The sequence below is a fragment of the Palaemon carinicauda genome, chromosome 31, assembly GCF_036898095.1.
Source record: "Palaemon carinicauda isolate YSFRI2023 chromosome 31, ASM3689809v2, whole genome shotgun sequence".
NCBI classification, from domain to species: Eukaryota; Metazoa; Arthropoda; class Malacostraca; order Decapoda; family Palaemonidae; genus Palaemon; species Palaemon carinicauda.
Window position 1 is genome coordinate 11,703,049 of NC_090755.1, and position 21,786 is coordinate 11,724,834.

Here is a 21,786-nt window from a genome sequence, read left to right on the forward strand (position 1 = left end):
TTTTATCTTTTTCCAGGGTTATAGAAAAGAAAGAAATTAATGGATTGAGCTACACAAACCTTACGAAGAACTAAATAAAATATATTATGATATTTTCATTTCGTGAAAGAAATATAGAAAATATAAAATATATAAAAGAAAGAAAACTTCAAATCACTGGAATTAACAGAGGCACCGTTGCAAAGGTTATGACAAGACACCTGACACAAACAGCTCTGATTGGGTGAAGAATAAAAGCTGAGTTCTGATTGGACGATTATTGTTGACAGTTTGATACGAGGATTTCTATTGGTTCTCACAACTACTGTCATTTCAACCACCTGATACTACAGAAGGGGCGTCTGCCCAGGTGTACAATTATGGCTATAACTTGGTGAGTTTTACGGAACGAAATGAAGTTAATTCGTTGGAATTAGTTGAATTCTCTTAAGATTAGTAATTTTTCTTTTTGATTGAAATGTATTTAGGTTAAATTAGATAAAACTATCCCAAAGTCTCATTATCGCATCTAGGCTAGGGTATTCCTTCCTTGTGTTTGATGTAACTATATTTTATAAAAAAAAACTTTTCTCATGAAACCTGGTGAAATTTAGTGCAGGAATGTTATTTATAGTGTTCTTAGATAATCGTATACATTATGGTAGTGGTGGGGAAAAAACCTTCGCCAAAATGAGGTGGATTTCTGTAAATATATACTCGTGCACCATTGCTAGTCAACTCATAAATTGGAGCCTTTGGGCTTATATCATCCTGCTTTTCGGTAAAGTTTTACTGCATTACAGATTCTGGTTATACTGTTTTGTCTTTTCCTCTGCTTATTATACATCCAAGAAGGTAATGTATAGAGAAGAAAAGTCTTGTTTTTCGTTTATATTTCGTTTCACCAGTATGTTTTTCAATATTAATCTTACCCGATAATCATGTAGCTGTCAACTCCGTTGCCCGACAGAATTCTACGGAAGGGATACGCCAGCGATCGCTATACAAGAGGGGGGTGTACTCACAAGCGCCACCTGTGGCCAGGTACTGCAGTACTTCTTGTTGACACCACCTCAATTTTTCCTCTGTCGTGCCTCCGGCTAGACCTACATGGATACGCTGTTGATTCTGGAGTTTTTTGCTCACGATTTGGTGATGTATTTGCTCTAGAGTTTAGCTTTCGCTATTCAGGAAGTTTTATCATTAGCTTAGCTAGCTTTTGGAATTAATTTGATTAATTATGGTGACGAAGAGAGTATGAACTCTCTTTCACTTTTAAATGGCCGACCCTTCCCTTAGACGGAAGTGTTGGTGTCTAAGAGAGTATAGACTCTCTTTCTTAATTTTGCTTAACAAAAGTTATAGATTTATTTTATATCTCTCCGCCTTTTATAGGCCTCTTCGATTAACTTCCTTTTATTATAAACTTATTAAAATTAATTTTTATATTTGTTTATATTCGACCTTTCCTAATAGTAGGCGGTCTTTTCTTGGTACCGAAGTTAATTAACATTGAGCCCGTCATTTCGGTTTTACCTGTTAACATATTATGCTATTTTAATGTTTTTGAAAGAATTTCTTTGATAGTCTCGTACTGTTTTCAAAGTTGAACTAACGTTTTGTTTTGTCTCTGCAGTTGTTGACGTTCAGAACGTTCAACTTGCGCTCTATCGTTACGATAGAGAGAGAATTTTCACGGTGTCACGTTGCAGTAAGAGTAACCGTTTCTAGCGTTTTGTTCATTCTTTCTTTGCTTAATGGTTTTAATTCTAATAAAGGAACTTTTTATTTGGGAAATATTTCACTTTTTTTCCTTTAACAATAATATGTTTTAACGATATATATGATTGGGCTCTTCTCTCAGGTTCTAAGTCAAGAGAGAGAGAGAGAGAGAGAGATAGAGACGGAGGGAGAGAGAGCTGGATAAACGTTTCGTTCAAGCGAGTAACGTTGTTATCGTTTTTGCTCTTCTCCCTAGTCTCTTTAGGGGAAGAAGGTAAACGTTTCTAGAGTTTTATTCTTGTTCTCAAGCTTTATGCGGTGAGAGATTTTAAACGTAGTTTATTTGATCTAGTGTTTAGTCTCTTTCCAGCCACTGAATTATTTATCTTTCATTAGATTTTTCTGTTACATTGTAATTCTGTTTTCGCAATTACTAACTTTTAAGGAAGGATAGAATTGCGTGTTTCAGGTACAAACCACTTAAAGTTTCGAGTTCAGTGAAATAAGTGCAAACAGAAAATCAAAAGTGATAAGTGATTAGCGCAAAGTGTGTCAGTGTTGTGCGTGAGGGTACTTCTGTGCGTGCCAGTCGTCCTCCCAGTCCGGGACCTCTTGCAAGCTCCCAAGCCCAGGGGAGAAGCAATGTCGAAGGGCAAAAGGGTTCGGCAGGCCTTGATCGGCGCACAGAAGTATCCTCGGTGGTTGCGGGCGTGTCTTACAGAGACCGTCACTCCCACCCGCAGACGATTGAGCCCTTATTTTGCTCGTCTGCAGAAGAAATTTCGGGGAGAAAACGCTGGACTCAGGTCTCAAGACCTCTTAAACGTAAAGTCCAGACCTCTAGAGTTCAACAACCCGGATGCAGTCATTGGGTTAGCTCTGACTCTCCGCAGTCATCAGGTGACTGCACACCTCCTAAGAGAGGTAAGGCGATGCCTCAACAGACCTCATCTTCTGTTAAGGCTTTGCCTCAACAGACCTTATCGTCTGTTGATCCCAAGATGACTTTGCTGCAGTCCATGCAGTTGCAGCTTGCGGTCTTAATGCGTGAGTTTCAGGCTGAGAAGGTTACACCTCCTCCTGCGAGCGCTCCGCCTCACCGCAGTCCAGTCTGCCAGGCGTACGAAGTTGAGGTTCCTCAAGCTACCCTACCGCGTTCGGAGTTGCCATTTACCAGCGTTGTGCAGCAACCTCAACCTTCCTTAAGGCAACCTCAACAATGGGAGCAGGAGTCTTATGCCTTGAGGCAAGATTTTCTTGCAGTTAGACCATCTTCGAGGCAACAACCTTTTGAGGTACGACAACCTCTACCATCCTTGAGGCAGCCACCTCAGCTCTCGCAGCTGCTACCTCAACTTTCCTCAAGGCGAGAGCCTCAACTCTTGAGGCTAGCTCCTCAGGAACCTCAACTCGTGAGACAGGAACTGCGTTCTGCGCAGCCGCTACCTCAACTCTCGCAGCTCACACCTCAAGAACCTCAACTCGTGAGTCAAGAGCCTCTCTCTGCGCAGCCACCTCAACCCTTGAGGCAAGCGCAACTCTTGAGGCAGGAACCTCATGCTATGAGTCAGCCACCTCAACGCATGCATCTGCCACTTTCTCCTCAACTTGAGCCTCTTCCCATTCAACTTTGAAATAACAAATGACAATAATAACACCTCATTACTTTCATAACTTGCATTTGTAATCATATACATGTATGCCTACACAAACATTATGATAATGGAGGTTATTCGTATTACTTGAATAAAAAAAATATATATGTATTCCTTGCAATATATTTTTAACAAAATCGCAAAATATGGCAAAAATATCTTCAAAACAAAATGAATCATGAGTTATGAAGGTAATGTAAATATTATGTTGATATTAAAACCCCATGCAAGCATGCATGAAGTAATGCAGTGTTGCCAACAGGGCGAGTTTCCCTTTCCTGAGGTGAAGTAGATTATAGTACGTATATTTAGTGCAGCTTAATTCTACGATTATCATGCCGGCTATCAAATTCATCAACAAAACAGTCTAAATCAATTCCCTCGACACGTGCACTTTCAATGGACAGTAATGCGATATTACTCAATCTAGCACTGGTCATGGAATTTCTGAGAAATGTTACACGCCATGCAACATGCTCTGCTTACCTTACAGCATGCTCTACATACAGCATGCTCTGCATACAGCATGCTCTGCATACCTTACCGCATGCTTTCTCAGTCACACATCTTTGGTTGTTGCCAACTCACTAGACTGTCAAGCAGTTTCATAACGTTGCCTTCTAGTCTGCTGCTTTTGCACCAGTGAAACCCTCACTGAGAGAACTTAGCTTTTCTCGGATATGGTTCCTGTAGATTGGAAAGTGCTTTTCTCCCTCCTTCTGATATTCCCTTGAGGACTCTGTCATTTGGAGAGGAGCCTTTAGCTGCGTAGCCTCCTATGGACTTTTATTTAAGCATAACATGCTTCCAGGGAAGGTAATGGTTCCACTTTCAGTCGCTAACCCCGTCTGTTACCACACCTGCTCCCATAGACCTTGAGCTGTGTTGCAAGACATGCAGTCCAAGCTTAGTCCTTGTTAGAGGATTTTTTTGTTTACGGAGTCAGTGTGTCACTGGGAAGACGTTCAACAACCAGCAGAAGTGACTTGTTGTGACGCAGTGCGGCAACCTCAGCAACCCGATAAGGAGTTGTCTGTACGACCCAGACAGTCTAGACAGCTTCGGGTTGTCACTGTACTTCCTCGCTTCCCCATGGTTGACAATTCACAGACTGTGCAGCAGTACCATGATCTTGTGTCCGGCTCCGTCAGACGACTGGCTTTTAAGAGCTCCCACAAGTCGTCGCTGTCTGGAGATTCTCAGATGGACTATGGATCTGACCAAGGAACTGGGCCTCCTGGTCAATTTTGAGGAGTCTCAGCTCGTCCCATCCCAGACCATTGTCTACCTGGGTATGGATCTTCAGAGTCGAGCTTTTCGGGCTTTTCCGTCGGCCCCAAGGATCTTCCAAGCCCTAGAATGCATCCAGAGCATGCTGAGAAGGAACCGATGCTCAGTCAGGTAGTGGATGAGTCTAACAGGGACACTTTCATCGCTGGCCCTGTTCATCGTGTTAGGGAGACTCCACCTCCCCCCCCTTCAGTATCATCTAGCTGCTCACTGGATAAAGGACATGACGCTAGAGACGGTCTCAGTTCCTGTTTCCGAAGAGAGGAGGTCTTCTCTCGCGTGGTGTAAGAACAGCTTTCTTCTCAAGGAAGTCTACCTTTGGCTGTTCAGAAACCCGACCGCCGTCTCCTCTCGGACGCATCAGACACGGGCTGGGGTGCGACTTTGGACGGACAGGAATGCTCGGGAACATGGAATCAGGAGCAAAGGACACTTCACATCAATTGCAAGGAGTTGTTGGCGGTTCTTCTGGCCTTGATAAACTTCAAGTCCCTCCAGCTTAACAAGGTGGTGGAGGTGGACTCTGACAACACCACAGCCCTGGCTTACATCTTCAAGCAGGGAGGGACTCTTTCGTGGAAGTTGTTCTAGATCGCAAGGGACCTCCTCATCTGGTCAAAAGATCGAAAGCTCACGCTGGTAACGAGGTTCATTCAGGGCGGTATGAATGTCATGGCAGATCGCCTCAGCCGGAAGGGTCAGGTCATCCCCACAGAGTGGACCCTTCACAAGAATGTTTGCAGCAGACTTTGGGCCCTGTGGGGTCAGCCAACCATAGATCTGTTCGCTACCTCGATAACCTAGAGACTCCTGTTGTATTGTTCTCCGATTCCAGACCCAGCAGCAGTTCACGTGGATGCTTTTCTGCTGGATTGGTCCCATCTCGACCTGTATGCATTCCCGCCGTTCAAGATTATCAACAGGGTACTTCAGAAGTTCTCCTCTCGCAAAGGGACACGGCTGATGTTGGTTGGCTCCGCTCTGGCCCGCGAGAGAATGGTTCATAGAGGTACTGCAATGGCTGGTCGACATTCCCAGGACTCTTCCTCTAGGAGTGAACCTTCTACGTCAACCTCACGTAAAGAAGGTACACCCAAACCTCCACGCTCTTCGTCTGACTGCCTTCAGACTTTCGAAAGACTCTCAAGAGCTAGGGGCTTTTCGAAGGAGGCAGCCAGAGCGATTGCCAGAGCAAGGAGAACATCCACTCTCAGAATCTATCAGTCTCAAGGGGAAGTCTTCCGTAGCTGGTACAAGACCAATGCAGTTTCCTCAACCAGTACCACTGTAACCCAGATTGCTGACTTCCTGTTACATCTAAGGAAAGTAAGATCCCTTTCAGCTCCTACGATCAAGGGTTACAGAAGTATGTTGGCAGCGGTTTTCCGCCACAGAGGCTTGGATCTTTCCACCAACAAAGATCTACAGGACCTCCCTAGGTCTTTTGAGACCTCAAAGGAACGTCGGTTGTCCACTCCAGGCTGGAATCTAGACGTGGTCCTAAGGTTCCTTATGTCATCAAGATTTGAACCTCTCCAATCAGCCTCTTTTTAGGACCTCACATTAAAAACTCTTTTCCTCGTGTGCTTGACAACAGCTAAAAGAGTAAGTGAGATCCACGCCTTCAGCAGGATCATTGTTTTCACATCTGAAACGGCTACATGTTCCTTGCAGCTCGGTTTTTGCTAAACGAGCTTCCTTCACGTCCTTGGCCTAAGTCGTTCGAGATCCCAAGCCTGTCCAACTTGGTGGGGAATGAACTGGAGAGAGTACTTTGCCCAGTTAGAGCTCTTAGGTACTATCTAAAAAGGTCTTAACCTTTACGAGGACAATCAGAAGCCTTATGGTGTGCTATCAAGAAACCTTCTTTTCCAAGGTCTAAGAACTCAGTTTCTTACTATTCAGGCTTCTGATTAGGGGAGCACATTCTCATCTGAAGGAAGAAGACCTTGCTTTGCTGAAGGTAAGGACACATGAAGTGGGAGCTGTGGCTACTTCAGTGGCCTTCAAACAGAACCGTTCTCTGCAGAGTGTTATGGATGCAACCTATTGGAGAAGCAAGTCAGTGTTCGCATCATTCTATCTCAAAGATGTCCAGTCTCTTTACGAGTACTGCTACACCCTGGGACCATTCGTAGCAACGAATGCAGTAGTAGGCGGGGGCTCAGCCACTACATTCCCATAATCCCATAACCTTTTAACCTTTGTCTTGAATACTTTTTATGGGTTGTATGGTCGGCTAAGAAGCCTTCCACATCCTTGTTGATTTGGCGGGTGGTCATTTCTTTCTTGAGAAGCGCCGAGGTTAAAGGTTGTGATGAGGTCCTTTAGTATGGGTTGCAGCCCTTGATACTTCAGCACCTTAGAGTTGTTCAGCCTCCTAAGAGGAACGCTGCGCTCAGTAAGGAAGACGAACTTATTTAAGGCAGAGTAATGGCTCAAGTCGACTTCCTTACCAGGTACTTATAATTTCATTGTTATTTTGAATAACTGATAATATGAAATACGGGATACTTAGCTTCTTGATATACATGTACACTGGTTTTCACCCACCTCCCTGGGTGTGAATCAGCTACATGATTATCGGGTAAGATTAATATTGAAAAATGTTATTTTCATTAGTAAAATAAATTTTTGAATATACTTACCCGATAATCATGATTTAATTGACCCACCCTTCCTCCCCATAGAACCAGTGGACCGAGGAAAAATTGAGGTGGTGTCAACAAGAAGTACTGCAGTACCTGGCCACAGGTGGCGCTTGTGAGTACACCCCCCTCTTGTATAGCGATCGCTGGCGTATCCCTTCCGTAGAATTCTGTCGGGCAACGGAGTTGACAGCTACATGATTATCGGGTAAGTATATTCAAAAATTTATTTTACTAATGAAAATAACATTTTCAACACCCAAAACCCCGAGTTTCCACTGGGGGTTCCCCCATTATTGTAGGATATAGATATATATATATATTTCTGAAACTATCTTCAAAGTGAGCGTAATTTTTTCTATAAGGAAAAGTAGCTTTTTTACTAGGTTAAATTGCTCTGTAATACAGTAAAATAAAACCTGCTTTTCTAACTAGGGTTATAGCTTAGGGAAAGTACGTATGATATCGCCCATCTGAATCTATCATGACGACTAACTAAGAATACGGCAGTGTAAGGGGGTGTTGCAGTGGGGCGTTAACCCCCCATTAGCTAAGTATGTAAGGACCCGGCTGGTAGATAAAGGTTTGGTGAGGTCAATTTAGGTTGGTGTCCTATTTCTATGCATGCGGCAGGAACTGGCCGGTGATATACAAAGGCTCCTAGCTTAGCAAGTAATTTTAATAATAACCTGCATTAAGGCTATCTCTGTATATTCCAAGTGTACCTAAAATTAGGGTAATTAAGCCTATAATGAATTTTTGTGAACAAGAGATTCTATTTAAACAACTGATATTTTGGTTTGTTGGTCGGTCTTGCTATGAATATCAGAATGAATCACATGATCAATTGATATTTACGGCACTCATTGTTAGGTTTAATTTTTAGAAAATATAATTCTAGAAAGAATTGAACAAGGATGAATTTTTTCAATATTAATCTTACCCGATAATCATGTAGCTGTCAACTCCGTTGCCCGACAGAAATCTACGGACGGGATACGCCAGCGATCGCTATACAAGAGGGGGGTGTACTCACCAGCGCCATCTGTGGTCAGGTACTGCAGTACTTCTTGTCAACACCACCTCAATTTTTCCTCTGTCGTGCCGCCGGCAAGACCTACATGGATACGCTCTTGATTTTGGAGTCTTTGTTCACGGTTTTGGTGAAGTATTGCTCTTAAATTTAGCTTTCGCTATACAGGAAGCTTTTCCCTTAGCTTAGATAGCTTTTGGATTGATTTTGATTAATGGTATAACGATCTTTGCTTTAATTTGGAAACCCCCCTTGACTGTTCTCTGATTCAAGATGTCCGACCATTCTCAAGCTCCTAGACAAAGACGATGTAGTGTTAGGACTTGTAATAGGCGTCTTCCGAAGGCCTCGGTTGATCCTCACACCGTTTGTTCCGACTGTAGGGGAAAATCCTGTCAGTTGGAAGATCGATGTGAGGAATGTGCCGGGCTTTCGGAATTCGATTTTAATGAATTCCTCAAGTATACGGCTAAGTTAGAGAGGGAGAGAGTTAGGAGGAGTTCTTCTCGCTCTTTGGTTTATTCCTACCCCCATGATCCTCAACCTTTTCCTTCCCCTGTAGTGGTGACCCCCGAACCTATTACTAGTGCTCAACCTGATATGTCGGATGTGTTACGTGCCATTCAGGCTTTAGGTGATAAGGTGGAGTCTGTAGTGAGTGACCACAAGTTTCTCTTGGCAGATGTCAAGGAACTTAAAGTGAAAAGTGCAGTGGGAAGTGGTAGTGCCAGTGCTGTGCCTAGTGTCAGTGTCAGTGTTGCGCATGAGGATACTTCTGTGCGTGCCAGTCGTCCTCCCAGTCCGGGACCTCTTGCAAGCTCCCAAGCCCAGGGGAGAAGCAATGTCGAAGGGCAAAAGGGTTCGGCAGGCCTTGATCGGCGCACAGTAGTATCCTCAGTGGTTGCGGGCGTATCTTATAGAGATCGTCACTTCCACTCTCAGACGATTGAGCCCTTAATTTCCTCGTCTGCGGAAGAAGTTTCCGGGAGGAAACGCTGGACCCAGGTCTCAAGGCCTCTTAAGCGTAAGGTCCAGACCGAGCGAGTCCAACAGCCCAGATGTAGCCACTGGGCTAGTTCGGACTCGCCGCAGTCATCTGATGGCTGCACACCTCCTAAGAGAGGTAAAGCGATGCCTCAACAGGCCTCTGCCCCAACTGCTGTTGATCCCAAGTTGGCTATGCTGCAGACTATGCAGTCGCAGCTTGCGGTGTTGATGCAGGAGTTTCAGGCAGAGAAGGTTAGCACACCTCCTCCTGCGAGCGCTCCTCCACCTCTGCGCAGTCCACCCTGCCAGACGTATGATGTTGAGGTTCCTCAACCTGCCTCCATGCGTGAGCTGCCGCATTGGGAGTTGCCAGATACCAGCGCTGTGCAGCAACCCCCACTTTCCTTGAGGCAGGAGCCTCTTGCTATGCGACTACCTCCTCAACACTTGAGGCAGGAGCCTTATGCTTTGCAGCAACCTCCTCTAACCTTGAGGCAGGAGCCTCATGCGTTGCGACAACCTCCTCCATCCTCGAGGCAGCAACCTCTTGCGTTGCGGCAACCTCCACCATCCTTGAGGCAGCAACCTCAACTCTCGCGGCAGCCACCTCAACTCTTGAGGCAAGAACCTCAACTCTTGAGGCGAGAACCTCAACTCTCGAGGCGAGAACCTCAACTCTCGAGGCAAGCACCTCAACTCTTGAGGCAAGAACCTCAACTCTTGAGGCAAGAACCTCAACCCTTGAGGCAAGAACCTCAACTCTTGAGGCAAGAGCCTCTCTCTGCGCAGCCACCTCCTCAACCCTTGAGGCAGGCGCAACTCTTGAGGCAGGAGCCTCATGCTATGAGGCAGCCACCTCAACGCATGCAGCAACCGCATTCTTCGCAGCATGAGCCTCTTCCCATTCAACATGAACCGCAGTCTTTGCAGCATGAGCCTCATGCCTTACAGCATTCGCTTCTCACCTCACTTGCTCCTCAGACCCCCGCAGAACCTCCTTCATCCCAGCCTCATGACTTTGTCATTGCCAGCCCTCATCCTCTTCAGCAGAGACTTGATGATGAATCCGCAAGTGCGCATGCACCCGTTCTTCAGGATTCAACCATTCAGCATACCGCTTTATCGTTACCTCTCGCTTCTCAACCCTCAGGTGATGAGGTTTCTGAGGATGAAGCTGCTCACCTGGATGATCCTTCTTCTGATGTGGAGGAACCCAAGTCGTTGCCTCCCTCCATTGACTTTCGTAAGGTCCTGACGCTGTTCAGAGAGTTATACCCTGAACACTTTGTTTCTGCTACCCCTCGTTCTCCTCCATCCGAGTTTTCTCTAGGCATGCAGCCTATTAAGTCTGCCTACACTAAGCTTATCTTCGCTAGATCATCAAAGAGAGCTTTGAGAATTTTAGGGGATTGGTTGCATTCCAAGCAGCAACTGGGAAGGACGTCTTTTATGTTTCCTCCTCCTAAGCTGACTTCTAAGTCGGGCGTCTGGTATGCCACGGGAGAGGAACCAGGCTTGGCGATCCCTGCCTCTGCCCAGGCTGACTTCTCAAGTTTGGTTGACTCTCCCCGTAGATCAGCTATGAGACGCTCTAAGGTCTGCTGGACCTTTTCTGATCTGGACCACTTCTTGAAGGGAGTCTTTCGCGCCTTTGAAATTTTTAATTTCCTCGACTGGTGCCTGGGGGCATTGAGCAAGAAGACTGCCCCTTCTGACAAAGACTCGGCCATGCTGATCATGTCCTGTATGGACAAAGCAATTCGCGATGGTTCTGGCGAACTTGCTTCTATTTTTGTCTCGGGAGTCCTCAAGAAAAGGGAACAACTTTGCACCTTCCTTTCTACTGGTGTCACCTCTTGCCAGAGGTCACAGTTACTATTTGCTCCTCTCTCCAAGTTCCTGTTTCCTGAGGAGCTAGTCAAAGAGATGGCTGCAGCTCTTATACAGAAGGATACGCATGACCTCGTGGCCTCTTCAGCACGCAAGGCTAAGGTTGTACCTTCAGTACCGAGAACTTACCGCACCCCAGTGGCTGATACACCTGCTACCAGATTTATTCCGCCCTTTCGTGGCAGAGCCCCCAGCCGAGGAAGTACCCGCCCAGACGGTCACAGGGGCAGGTTCAAGAAGGGTGCCAAGTCCACGAAAAGCAAGCATTGACTCTCCTCCTCTCCAGACAGCTGTAGGAGCCAGACTCAAGACCTTCTGGCAAGCCTGGGAAAGAAGAGGTGCAGACACTCAGTCTGTCAAGTGGCTAAGGGAGGGTTACAGAATTCCGTTCTGCCGCAATCCCCCTCTGACCACTTCTCCCATCAACCTCTCTCCCAACTACAAGGAAAAGGACAAGAGGCTAGCGTTACATCAAGAGGTGTCGCTCCTGTTACAGAAGGAGGCTGTGGTGATAGTCCGGGATCATCAATCCCCGGGCTTTTACAACCGTCTCTTCCTGGTGGCCAAGAAGACAGGAGGTTGGAGACCGGTGTTGGACGTCAGTGCGCTCAATGCTTATGTCACCAAGCAGACGTTCACTATGGAGACGACGAAGTCGGTCCTAGCAGCGGTCAGGCAGGAGGACTGGATGGTCTCGTTGGATCTGAAAGACGCCTACTTTCACGTTCCCATCCATCCAGACTCCCAACCTTTTCTGAGATTCGTCTTTGGAGAGGTTGTGTACCAATTCCAAGCCCTGTGTTTTGGCCTAAGCACGGCACCTCTGGTGTTTACGCGACTGATGAGGAATATTGCGAAATTCCTCCACTTGGCGGACATCAGAGCCTCCCTTTATTTAGACGACTGGCTTTTAAAAGCCCCTACAAGTCGTCGCTGTCTGGAGAGTCTCAGATGGACTTTGGACTTGACCGAGGAACTGGGTCTATTGGTCAATTTAGAGAAGTCCCAGCTTGTTCCTTCCCAAACCATCGTTTACCTGGGAATGGAGATTCAGAGTCAGGCTTTTCGGGCTTTTCCGTCGGCCCCAAGAATCAATCAAGCCCTAGAGTGCATCCTGAGCATGCTGAAGAAGAACAGATGCTCGGTGAGACAGTGGATGAGTCTAACAGGGACTCTGTCATCGTTAGCCCTGTTCACCGAGTTAGGGAGACTCCACCTCCGCCCCCTTCAGTACCATCTAGCAGCTCACTGGGACAAGGATATGACGCTCGAGGCGGTCTCTATTCCTGTTACCAAAGAGATGAGGACTACTCTAATGTGGTGGAAGAGCAACATCCTTCTCAAGGAGGGTCTCTCTTTAGCTGTTCAGACCCCCGATCTTCATCTCTACTCGGACGCATCAGACTCGGGCTGGGGCGCGACCTTGGACGGACAGGAATGCTCGGGGACATGGAACAGGGAACAGGAAACGCTTCACATCAATTGCAAGGAGTTGTTGGCAGTACATCTGGCCTTAATGAACTTCAAGTCCCTCCTGCTAAACAAGGTGGTGGAGGTGAACTCAGACAACACCACAGCCTTGGCGTACATCTCCAAGCAGGGAGGGACTCATTCGAGGAAGCTGTTCGAGATAGCAAGGGACCTCCTCATTTGGTCAAGAAGTCGAAAACTCACGCTGGTAACGAGATTCATTCAGGGCAATATGAATGTCTCGGCAGATCGCCTCAGCAGAAAGGGTCAGGTCATCCCCACAGAATGGACCCTTCACAAAAACGTGTGCAACAGGCTTTGGGCCTTGTGGGGTCAGCCAACGATAGATCTGTTTGCTACCTCGATGACCAAGAGGCTCCCATTGTACTGTTCCCCGATCCCAGACCCGGCAGCAGTTCACGTGGATGCTTTTCTGCTGGATTGGTCCCACCTCGACCTGTATGCATTCCCGCCGTTCAAGATCATCAACAGGGTTCTTCAGAAGTTCGTCTCTCACGAAGGGACACGGCTGACGCTGGTTGCTCCCCTTTGGCCTGCAAGAGAATGGTTCACAGAGGTACTGCAATGGCTGGTCGACGTTCCCAGGACTCTCCCTCTAAGAGTGGACCTTCTACGTCAACCTCACGTAAACAAGGTACACCCAAGCCTCCACGCTCTTCGTCTGACTGCCTTCAGACTATCGAAAGACTCTCTAGAGCTAGAGGCTTTTCGAAGGAGGCAGCCAGAGCGATTGCCAGAGCAAGGAGGTTATCCACTCGCAGAGTCTATCAATCCAAGTGGGAAGTCTTCCGAAGCTGGTGCAGAGCCAATGCAGTTTCCTCTACCAGTACCTCTGTAACCCAAGTTGCTGACTTCCTGTTACATCTTAGGAATGTTAGATCTCTTTCGGCTACTACGATCAAGGGGTACAGAAGTATGTTGGCAGCAGTTTTCCGCCACAGAGGCTTGGATCTTTCCTCCAACAAGGATCTACAGGACATCCTTAGATCTTTTGAAACCTCTAAAGAACGTCGCTTGTCCACTCCAGGCTGGAATCTAGACGTAGTCTTAAGGTTCCTTATGTCACCTAGATTTGAACCTCTCCAGTCAGCCTCTTTCAAAGACCTTACTCTCAAAACTCTTTTCCTCGTCTGCCTTGCAACAGCCAAAAGAGTTAGTGAGGTTCACGCCTTCAGCAGGAACATAGGATTCACATCTGAAACAGCTACATGTTCCTTACAGCTCTGTTTTTTGGCGAAAAATGAACTTCCTTCACGTCCTTGGCCTAGATCGTTCGAAATTCCTAGCCTTTCCAACATGGTGGGTAACGAACTAGAGAGAGTTCTTTGCCCTGTCAGAGCTCTAAAGTACTATCTTAAAAGGTCTAAGCCTATACAAGGGCAATCAGAGGCCTTATGGTGTGCCATCAAGAAACCTTCGATGCCTATGTCCAAGAACGCAGTTTCTTACTACATAAGGCTTCTGATTAAAGAAGCTCATTCTCACATGAAGGATGAAGACCTTGCTTTGCTGAAGGTAAGGACACACGAAGTGAGAGCTGTGGCTACTTCAATGGCCTTCAAACAGAACCGTTCTCTGCAGAGTATTATGGATGCAACCTATTGGAGGAGCAAGTCAGTGTTTGCATCATTCTATCTCAAAGATGTCCAGTCTCTTTACGAGAACTGCTACACCCTGGGACCATTCGTAGCAGCGAGTGCAGTAGTAGGTGAGGGCTCAACCACTACATTCCCTTAATCCCATAACCTTTTTTAACCTTTCTCTTGAATGCTTTTATTGTTGTTTTGGGTTGTTACGGTGGGCTAAGAAGCCTTCCGCATCCTTGTTGATTTGGCGAGTGGTCAATTCTTTCTTGAGAAGCGCCTAGGTTAGAGGTTGTGTTGAGGTCCTTTAGTATGGGTTGCAGCCCTTTATACTTCAGCACCTTAGAGTTGTTCAGCCTCCTAAGAGGACCGCTGCGCTCAGTAAGGAAGACGTACTTATTAAAGGCAGAGTAATGGTTCAAGTCGACTTCCTTACCAGGTACTTATAATTTCATTTGTTATTTTGAATAACTGATAATATGAAATACGGGATACTTAGCTTCTTGATTAACTTGTACACTGGTTTTCACCCACCCCCCTGAGTGTGAATCAGCTACATGATTATCGGGTAAGATTAATATTGAAAAATGTTATTTTCATTAGTAAAATAAATTTTTGAATATACTTACCCGATAATCATGATTTAATTGACCCACCCTTCCTCCCCATAGAGAACCAGTGGACCGAGGAAAAATTGAGGTGGTGTTGACAAGAAGTACTGCAGTACCTGACCACAGATGGCGCTGGTGAGTACACCCCCCTCTTGTATAGCGATCGCTGGCGTATCCCGTCCGTAGATTTCTGTCGGGCAACGGAGTTGACAGCTACATGATTATCGGGTAAGTATATTCAAAAATTTATTTTACTAATGAAAATAACATTTCTCTTGTGTACCATTCCTACAGTTATGTTACCATAGGGAGGATGAAGTTTTAGACGGGTCTTAGCTCCCCGGATAAGTTTATAAGATGCTAGTTTTAGTTAGTACAATTTTGCAATTTTAGTGAAAGTTTGGGTAATACAGTAATTAGCAATTTAGAATTTCTAGTACAATTATACTGTTATGTAAATGCAGGATGCTATATGCTATAAAATCTTCAGCTTGAACCTTTGTACTTGAACTTCAAAAGTTCAAAGTTGGAGCAAATGTTTTTATGTTGACCAGGCTGACTTGAGTCTTTTTATAGTTTATATATGACATATCTGTTTTGAAGTTGTTGATAGTTTATATAGGACATATCTGTTTTGACGTTGTTACTGTTTTAGAATGATTTATTGTTAACTTGTTCTCATCATTTATTTATTTCCTTATTTCTTTTCTTCACTGGGCTATTTTTCCCTATTGGAGCCCTTGGGCTTATAGTATCTTGCTTTTCCAACTGGGGTTGTAGCTTGGCTAGTAACAATAATAATATTAATAATAATAATACAGCTTCCAATAAGAGGCAGAGAAAAAAAGCAGTCTTCCTCTTGTGGAAGAAATAGCCACAGAGACAGGTAGCCCATACAGAGCTCGTCTGTGATTAGTCATGATAAGACATACTTTTAGATTTTTCTCTTATTTCTTAGTTATCAAATACTCTTAAGAATCCTACAAAATAGTGATAGAAGATAACTGACCATGTGCCTAGGGTTTGTAGTCTGAAATAATCTTAACCTTTTGAGAGTCATATAAAGTAAAGTATTGATTATAATTCCAGGAAGGTAGTGGCCCGTCAATGGGACGTTGACAAGCAGCGTGCTGTACTTAAACCTGCTACAAGTCATCCGCTGCAAGGGGTATGTAATTGTTTAATAACATTAGAGGTCTTAGGTTTAATTTCCAATTCTTTTCAGCACAGGTAAAAAATATTTATGTATTTTCAATATTAATCTTACCCGATGATCATGTAGCTGTCAACTCTGTTGCCCGACAGAAATCTAAGGTCGGGATACGCCAGCGATCGCTATACAGGTGGGGGTGTACACAACAGCGCCATCTGTCGAGTAGGTACTCAGGTACTTCTTGTCAACAAGAACTCAATTTTTCCTCTGTCGTGCCACCGGCAAGACCTACTTGGATACGCTGTTGTTTCTGGAGTTGTTTTTCACGATTTTGGTGATGTATTCGCTCTAGATTTTAGCCTTCGCTATTCAGGTACATTTATCATTAGCTTATCTAGCTTTTTGATTAATTTTGGATTAGTTGTTTATGAACTTTGCCAGTTTTTGGAATTCCCCCTTGACTATTTCTACAATTCAAGATGTCTGACCAGTCTCAAGTCCCTAAGTACAGGCAGTGTAGCGTTAGGGCTTGTTCTAGGCGTCTTCCGAATGCCTCCATTGATCCTCACACCGTTTGTTCCAATTGTAGGGGTAAATCCTGTCAATTGGAAGATCGATGTGAGGAATGCGCTGGGCTTTCGGAATTCGATTTTAACGAATTCCTTAAAAATGCACGTAGGCTAGAGAAGGATAGGATCAGGAGGAGTTCTTCTCGCTCTTTTGATTTTTCCTCTCCCCATGCCCCTCAACCTATTCCTTCCCCTGTAGTGGTGACTCCCGACCCTGCTACTAGTGCTCAACCCTCCATGGCGGACATGATGCGTGCCATTCAGGCTCTTGGTGACAGAGTGGAGTCATTAGCTAATGACCGTAATCAACTCTTGGCAGATGTCAAAGAGTTGAAAGCGCAAAGTGCAGTGGGAAGTGTTGTGCGTGCAAGTGAAGTGAAAAGTGTCAGTGTCAGTGTTGCGCATGAGGGTACTTCTGTTCGTGCCAGTCGTTCTCCCAGTCCGGGACCTCTTGCAAGCTCCCAAGCCCAGGGGAGAAGCAATGTCGAAGGACCAAATGGTGCGGCAGGCCTTGATCAGCGTACGGATGTACCCTCAGTGGTTGCGGACGTATCTGTCAGAGATCGTCCCATCCACAAACAGACGAATGAGCCCTATCATTCCTCGTCTGTGGAAGAAGTTTCGAGGAAGAAACGTTGGACCAAGGTCTCACGACCTCTCAAGCGTAAGGTCCCTTCCGAGCGAGTCCAACGGCCCAGGTGTAGCCACTGGGTCAGTTCGGACTCGCCGCAGTCTTCCGAAGACTGCACACCTCCCAAGAGAGGTAGAGTGGTTCCGCAGCAGGCAACTACTCCGTCTGTTGCCGCACCAACCACGGTAGATCCTAAGTGGTCCATGCTGCAGGCTATGCAGTCTCAGCTTGCTTCCTTTATGCAGGAGTATCATGCTGAGAAGGTTGACAATGCACCAGTTAACCTACAACCTGCCACAGTTGTGCGCTCAGCAGATACTGCGGCTGCCTGCTCCCACACTCCACCTGTGAGAGCTCCTCCACCGATGCGCAGTCCACCCTGCCAGACGCATGTTCTTGCTGCACCCTCCGTTGACATGCGTGAGCTTCCGCATCAGCAGTGGGAAGGTGCTGTCGAGCTGCCGTGTTTTGACGCAATGCGGCAGGCTCCGCAACCCATGCGGCATGCTCCGCATCCCATGCGGCATACTCCGCAACCCATGCGGCATGCTCCGCAACCCACGGCAGTCCCTCCCACGCACCAGCCCTCTGCCTTTGTTGTTGCCAGCTCGCACACTGACCAGCAGCGGCATGATGTTGGATCCGCAGCAGCTACGCATGCACCCGTGCTGCCGGATTCAGCCGTTCAGCTTTCAGCTCCACCTTTGCCACTTCCTCCTCAGCTTTCGGATGATGGAGTATCCGATGACGAAGCTGCGCATTTGGACGATCCGCACTCCGACTTAGAAGAACCCAAGTCTACGCCTCCCTCCTTAGACTTTCGGAAAGTCCTTGCCTTGTTCAGGGACTTGTATCCGGAACAGTTTGTGTCTGCAACCCCTTGCTCTCCTCCCTCCGAGTTTGCTCTGGGCATGCAGTCAGCAGCTCCTGCCTTCACCAAACTTGTACTTGCACGCTCATCCAAGAGAGCTTTGAGGGTTATGGGAGAGTGGTTGCAGTCCAAGAAGCAGCTGGGAAAGACTTCTTTCATCTTTCCGCCTACCAAGCTTGCCTCCAAATCTAGCGTCTGGTATGCCACGGGAGAGGAACCCGGCTTGGGAGTTCCTGCCTCTGCCCAGGGCGACTTCTCAAGTCTGGTTGACTCTTCCCGCAGGCTGGCTATGAGACGATCTAAGATTTGCTGGTCCTTTTCTGACATGGATCATCTGTTGAAGGGAGTCTTTCGTGCTTTTGAGATCTTCAACTTCCTCGATTGGTGTTTGGGAGCGTTAAGCAGAAAGACTTCCCCTTCGGATAAGGACTCTGCCATGCTTATCATGTCTAGCATGGACAAAGCCATTCGGGATGGATCTGGCGAACTTGCGGCTTCGTTTGTGTCGGGAGTGCTTAAGAAGAGAGAACTTCTTTGCTCCTTCTTGTCGGCTGGGATCACTCCTTGCCAGAAGTCGGAGTTGTTGTTTGCTCCGCTTTCCAAGTGTCTCTTTCCGGAGGAGCTGATCAAGGGGATGGCTGCCTCTTTGATCCAGAAGGATACACATGACCTGGTGGCGTCCTCCGCACGTAAGGCTAAAGCTTTACCTTCCGTGCCTAGACCTAGGATGGACACACCAGCGTCTAGGTTCATCCCGCCCTTTCGTGGCAGAACCTCCAGCAGAGGTGGTACCCGTGCCGACAGTCACCGTGGCAAATCGAAGAAGGGTTCCAAGTCCTCAAAAGGCAGAATCTGACTGCCTTCCTCTCCAGACAGCAGTGGGAGCCAGGCTCAAGAACTTCTGGCAAGCTTGGGAAAACAGAGGTGCAGACGCTCAGTCTGTGAGGTTGCTAAGGGAGGGGTACAGGATTCCGTTCTGCCGCAGTCCCCCTCTAGCAACTTCTCCCATCAACCTCTCTCCCAACTACAAGGAGAAGGACAAGAGGCTAGCGTTGCAACAAGAGGTGTCGCTCTTGCTACAAAGGGAGCGGTAGTCATAGTCCGGGACCATCAATCCCCGGGCTTCTACAATCGTCTCTTCCTGGTAGCGAAGAAGACAGGAGGTTGGAGACCGGTGCTGGACGTCAGTGCTCTCAATGCTTTTGTCACCAAGCAGACGTTCACAATGGAGACGACGAAGTCGGTCCTAGCAGCGGTCAGAAAGGAAGACTGGATGGTCTCGTTAGACCTGAAAGACGCGTACTTTCATGTCCCCGTCCATCCAGACTCCCAACCTTTCCTAAGGTTCGTCTTTGGAAAGGTAGTGTACCAGTTCCAAGCCCTGTGCTTTGGCCTAAGCACGGCTCCTCTTGTGTTTACCAAACTGATGAGGAATATTGCCAAATTCCTTCACTTGGCAGACATCAGAGCCTCCCTCTATTTGGACGACTGGCTTTTAAGAGCTCCGTCAAGTCGTCGCTGTCTGGAGAATCTCAGATGGACTATGGATCTGACCAAGGAATTGGGCCTCCTGGTCAATATAGAGAAGTCCCAACTCGTCCCATCCCAAACCATTGTCTATCTAGGTATGGAGATTCAGAGTCGAGCTTTTCGGGCTTTTCCGTCGGCCCCAAGGATCAGTCAAGCCCTAGAATGCATCCAGAGCATGCTGAGAAGGAACCGATGTTCAGTCAGACAGTGGATGAGCCTAACAGGGACACTTTCATCGCTGGCCCAGTTCATCGAGTTAGGGAGACTCCACCTCCGCCCCCTTCAGTTTCATCTGGCTGCTCACTGGAGAAAGGACATGACGCTAGAGGCGGTCTCAGTGCCTATTTCCGAAGAGATGAGGTCTACACTGACGTGGTGGAAGAACAGCATTCTTCTCAAGGAAGGTCTACCATTGGCTGTTCAGACCCCCGACCACCGTCTCTTCTCGGACGCATCGGACACGGGCTGGGGTGCGACACTGGACGGACAGGAATGCTCGGGCACATGGAATCAGGAGCAGAGAACACTTCACATCAACTGCAAGGAGCTTTTGGCAGTTCATCTGGCCTTGATAAACTTCAAGTCCCTCCATCTAAGCAAGGTGGTGGAGGTGAACTCCGACAACACCACAGCCTTGGCGTACATCTCCAAGCAAGGAGGGACTCATTCGAGGAAGTTGTTCGAGATCGCAAGGGACCTCCTCATTTGGTTAAAAGATCGAAAGATTTCGCTGGTAACGAGGTTCATTCAGGGCGACATGAATGTCATGGCAGATCGCCTCAGCCGGAAGGGTCAGGTCATCCCCACAGAATGGACCCTTCACAAGAATGTTTGCAGCAGACTATGGGCCCTGTGGGGTCAGCCCACCATAGATCTATTCGCTACCTCGATGACCAAGAGGCTCCCGATGTATTGTTCTCCGATTCCAGACCCAGCAGCAGTTCATGTGGATACCTTTCTTCTGGATTGGTCCCATCTAGACCTGTATGCGTTCCCTCCGTTCAAGATTATCAACAGGGTACTCCAGAAGTTCGCCTCTCACAAAGGGACACGGTTGACGTTGGTTGCTCCCCTCTGGCCCGCGAGAGAATGGTTCACCGAGGTACTGCAATGGCTAGTGGACGTTCCCAGGGCTCTTCCTCTAAGAGTGGACCTTCTGCGTCAGCCGCACGTAAAGAAGGTACACCCAAGCCTCCACGCTCTTCGTCTGACTGCCTTCAGACTATCGAAAGACTCTCAAGAGCTAGAGGCTTTTCGAAGGAGGCAGCCAGAGCGATTGCCAGAGCTAGGAGGACATCCACTCTCAGAGTCTATCAGTCAAAATGGGAAGTCTTCCGAAGCTGGTGCAAGGCGAATGCAGTTTCCTCAACCAGTACCTCTGTAACGCAGATAGCTGACTTCCTTTTACATCTAAGGAATGTAAGATCCCTATCAGCTCCTACGATCAAAGGTTACAGAAGCATGTTGGCAGCGGTCTTCCGCCACAGAGGCTTAGATCTTTCCACCAACAAAGATCTACAGGACCTCCTTAGGTCTTTTGAGACCTCAAAGGAACGTCGGTTGACCACACCGGGCTGGAACCTAGACGTGGTTTTAAGGTTCCTGATGTCAGCAAGGTTCGAACCGCTTCAATCAGCCTCTTTTAAGGATCTCATATTAAAGACTTTTCCTCGTTTGCGTAGCCACAGCTAAAAGAGTCAGTGAGATTCACGCCTTCAGCAGGAACATAGGTTTTACATCTGAAACGGCTACATGTTCCTTGCAGCTTGGTTTTTTAGCTAAAAACGAGCTTCCTTCTCGTCCTTGGCCCAAGTCGTTCGAGATCCCAAGCCTGTCCAACTTGGTGGGGAACGAACTAGAGAGAGTACTTTGCCCAGTAAGAGCTCTTAAGTACTATTTAAGACGTACAAAGCCTTTACGAGGATAATCAGAAGCTTTATGGTGTTCTATCAAGAAACCTGCTTTACCGATGTCTAAGAACGCAGTTTCTTATTACATCAGGCTTTTGATTAGAGAGGCCCATTCTCATCTGAAGGAAGAAGACCTTGCTTTGCTGAAGGTAAGGACACATGAAGTTAGGGCTGTCGCTACTTCAGTGGCCTTCAAACAGAACCGTTCTCTGCAGAGTGTTATGGATGCAACC

At 47.0% G+C, this 21,786-nt stretch overlaps 1 protein-coding gene across 2 annotated transcripts in view; it reads left to right on the forward strand.

Moving 5' to 3' along the window:
- The first annotated feature begins 247 nt into the window (after positions 1 to 247).
- The window catches only part of LOC137624285 (VPS35 endosomal protein-sorting factor-like), a 95,540-nt gene continuing 74,001 nt past the window's right edge, over positions 248 to 21,786 (forward strand). Inside the window, exons 1-2 of one of the 2 annotated variants that reach the window (XM_068354832.1) lie at positions 248 to 373; positions 15,979 to 16,057. In XM_068354832.1, the coding sequence (XP_068210933.1) occupies positions 360 to 373; positions 15,979 to 16,057 (93 nt within the window). In that variant the 5' untranslated portion in view covers positions 248 to 359. The remainder of the gene's footprint in view (positions 374 to 15,978; positions 16,058 to 21,786) is intronic. The other variant, XM_068354833.1, reaches the window with a different exon arrangement.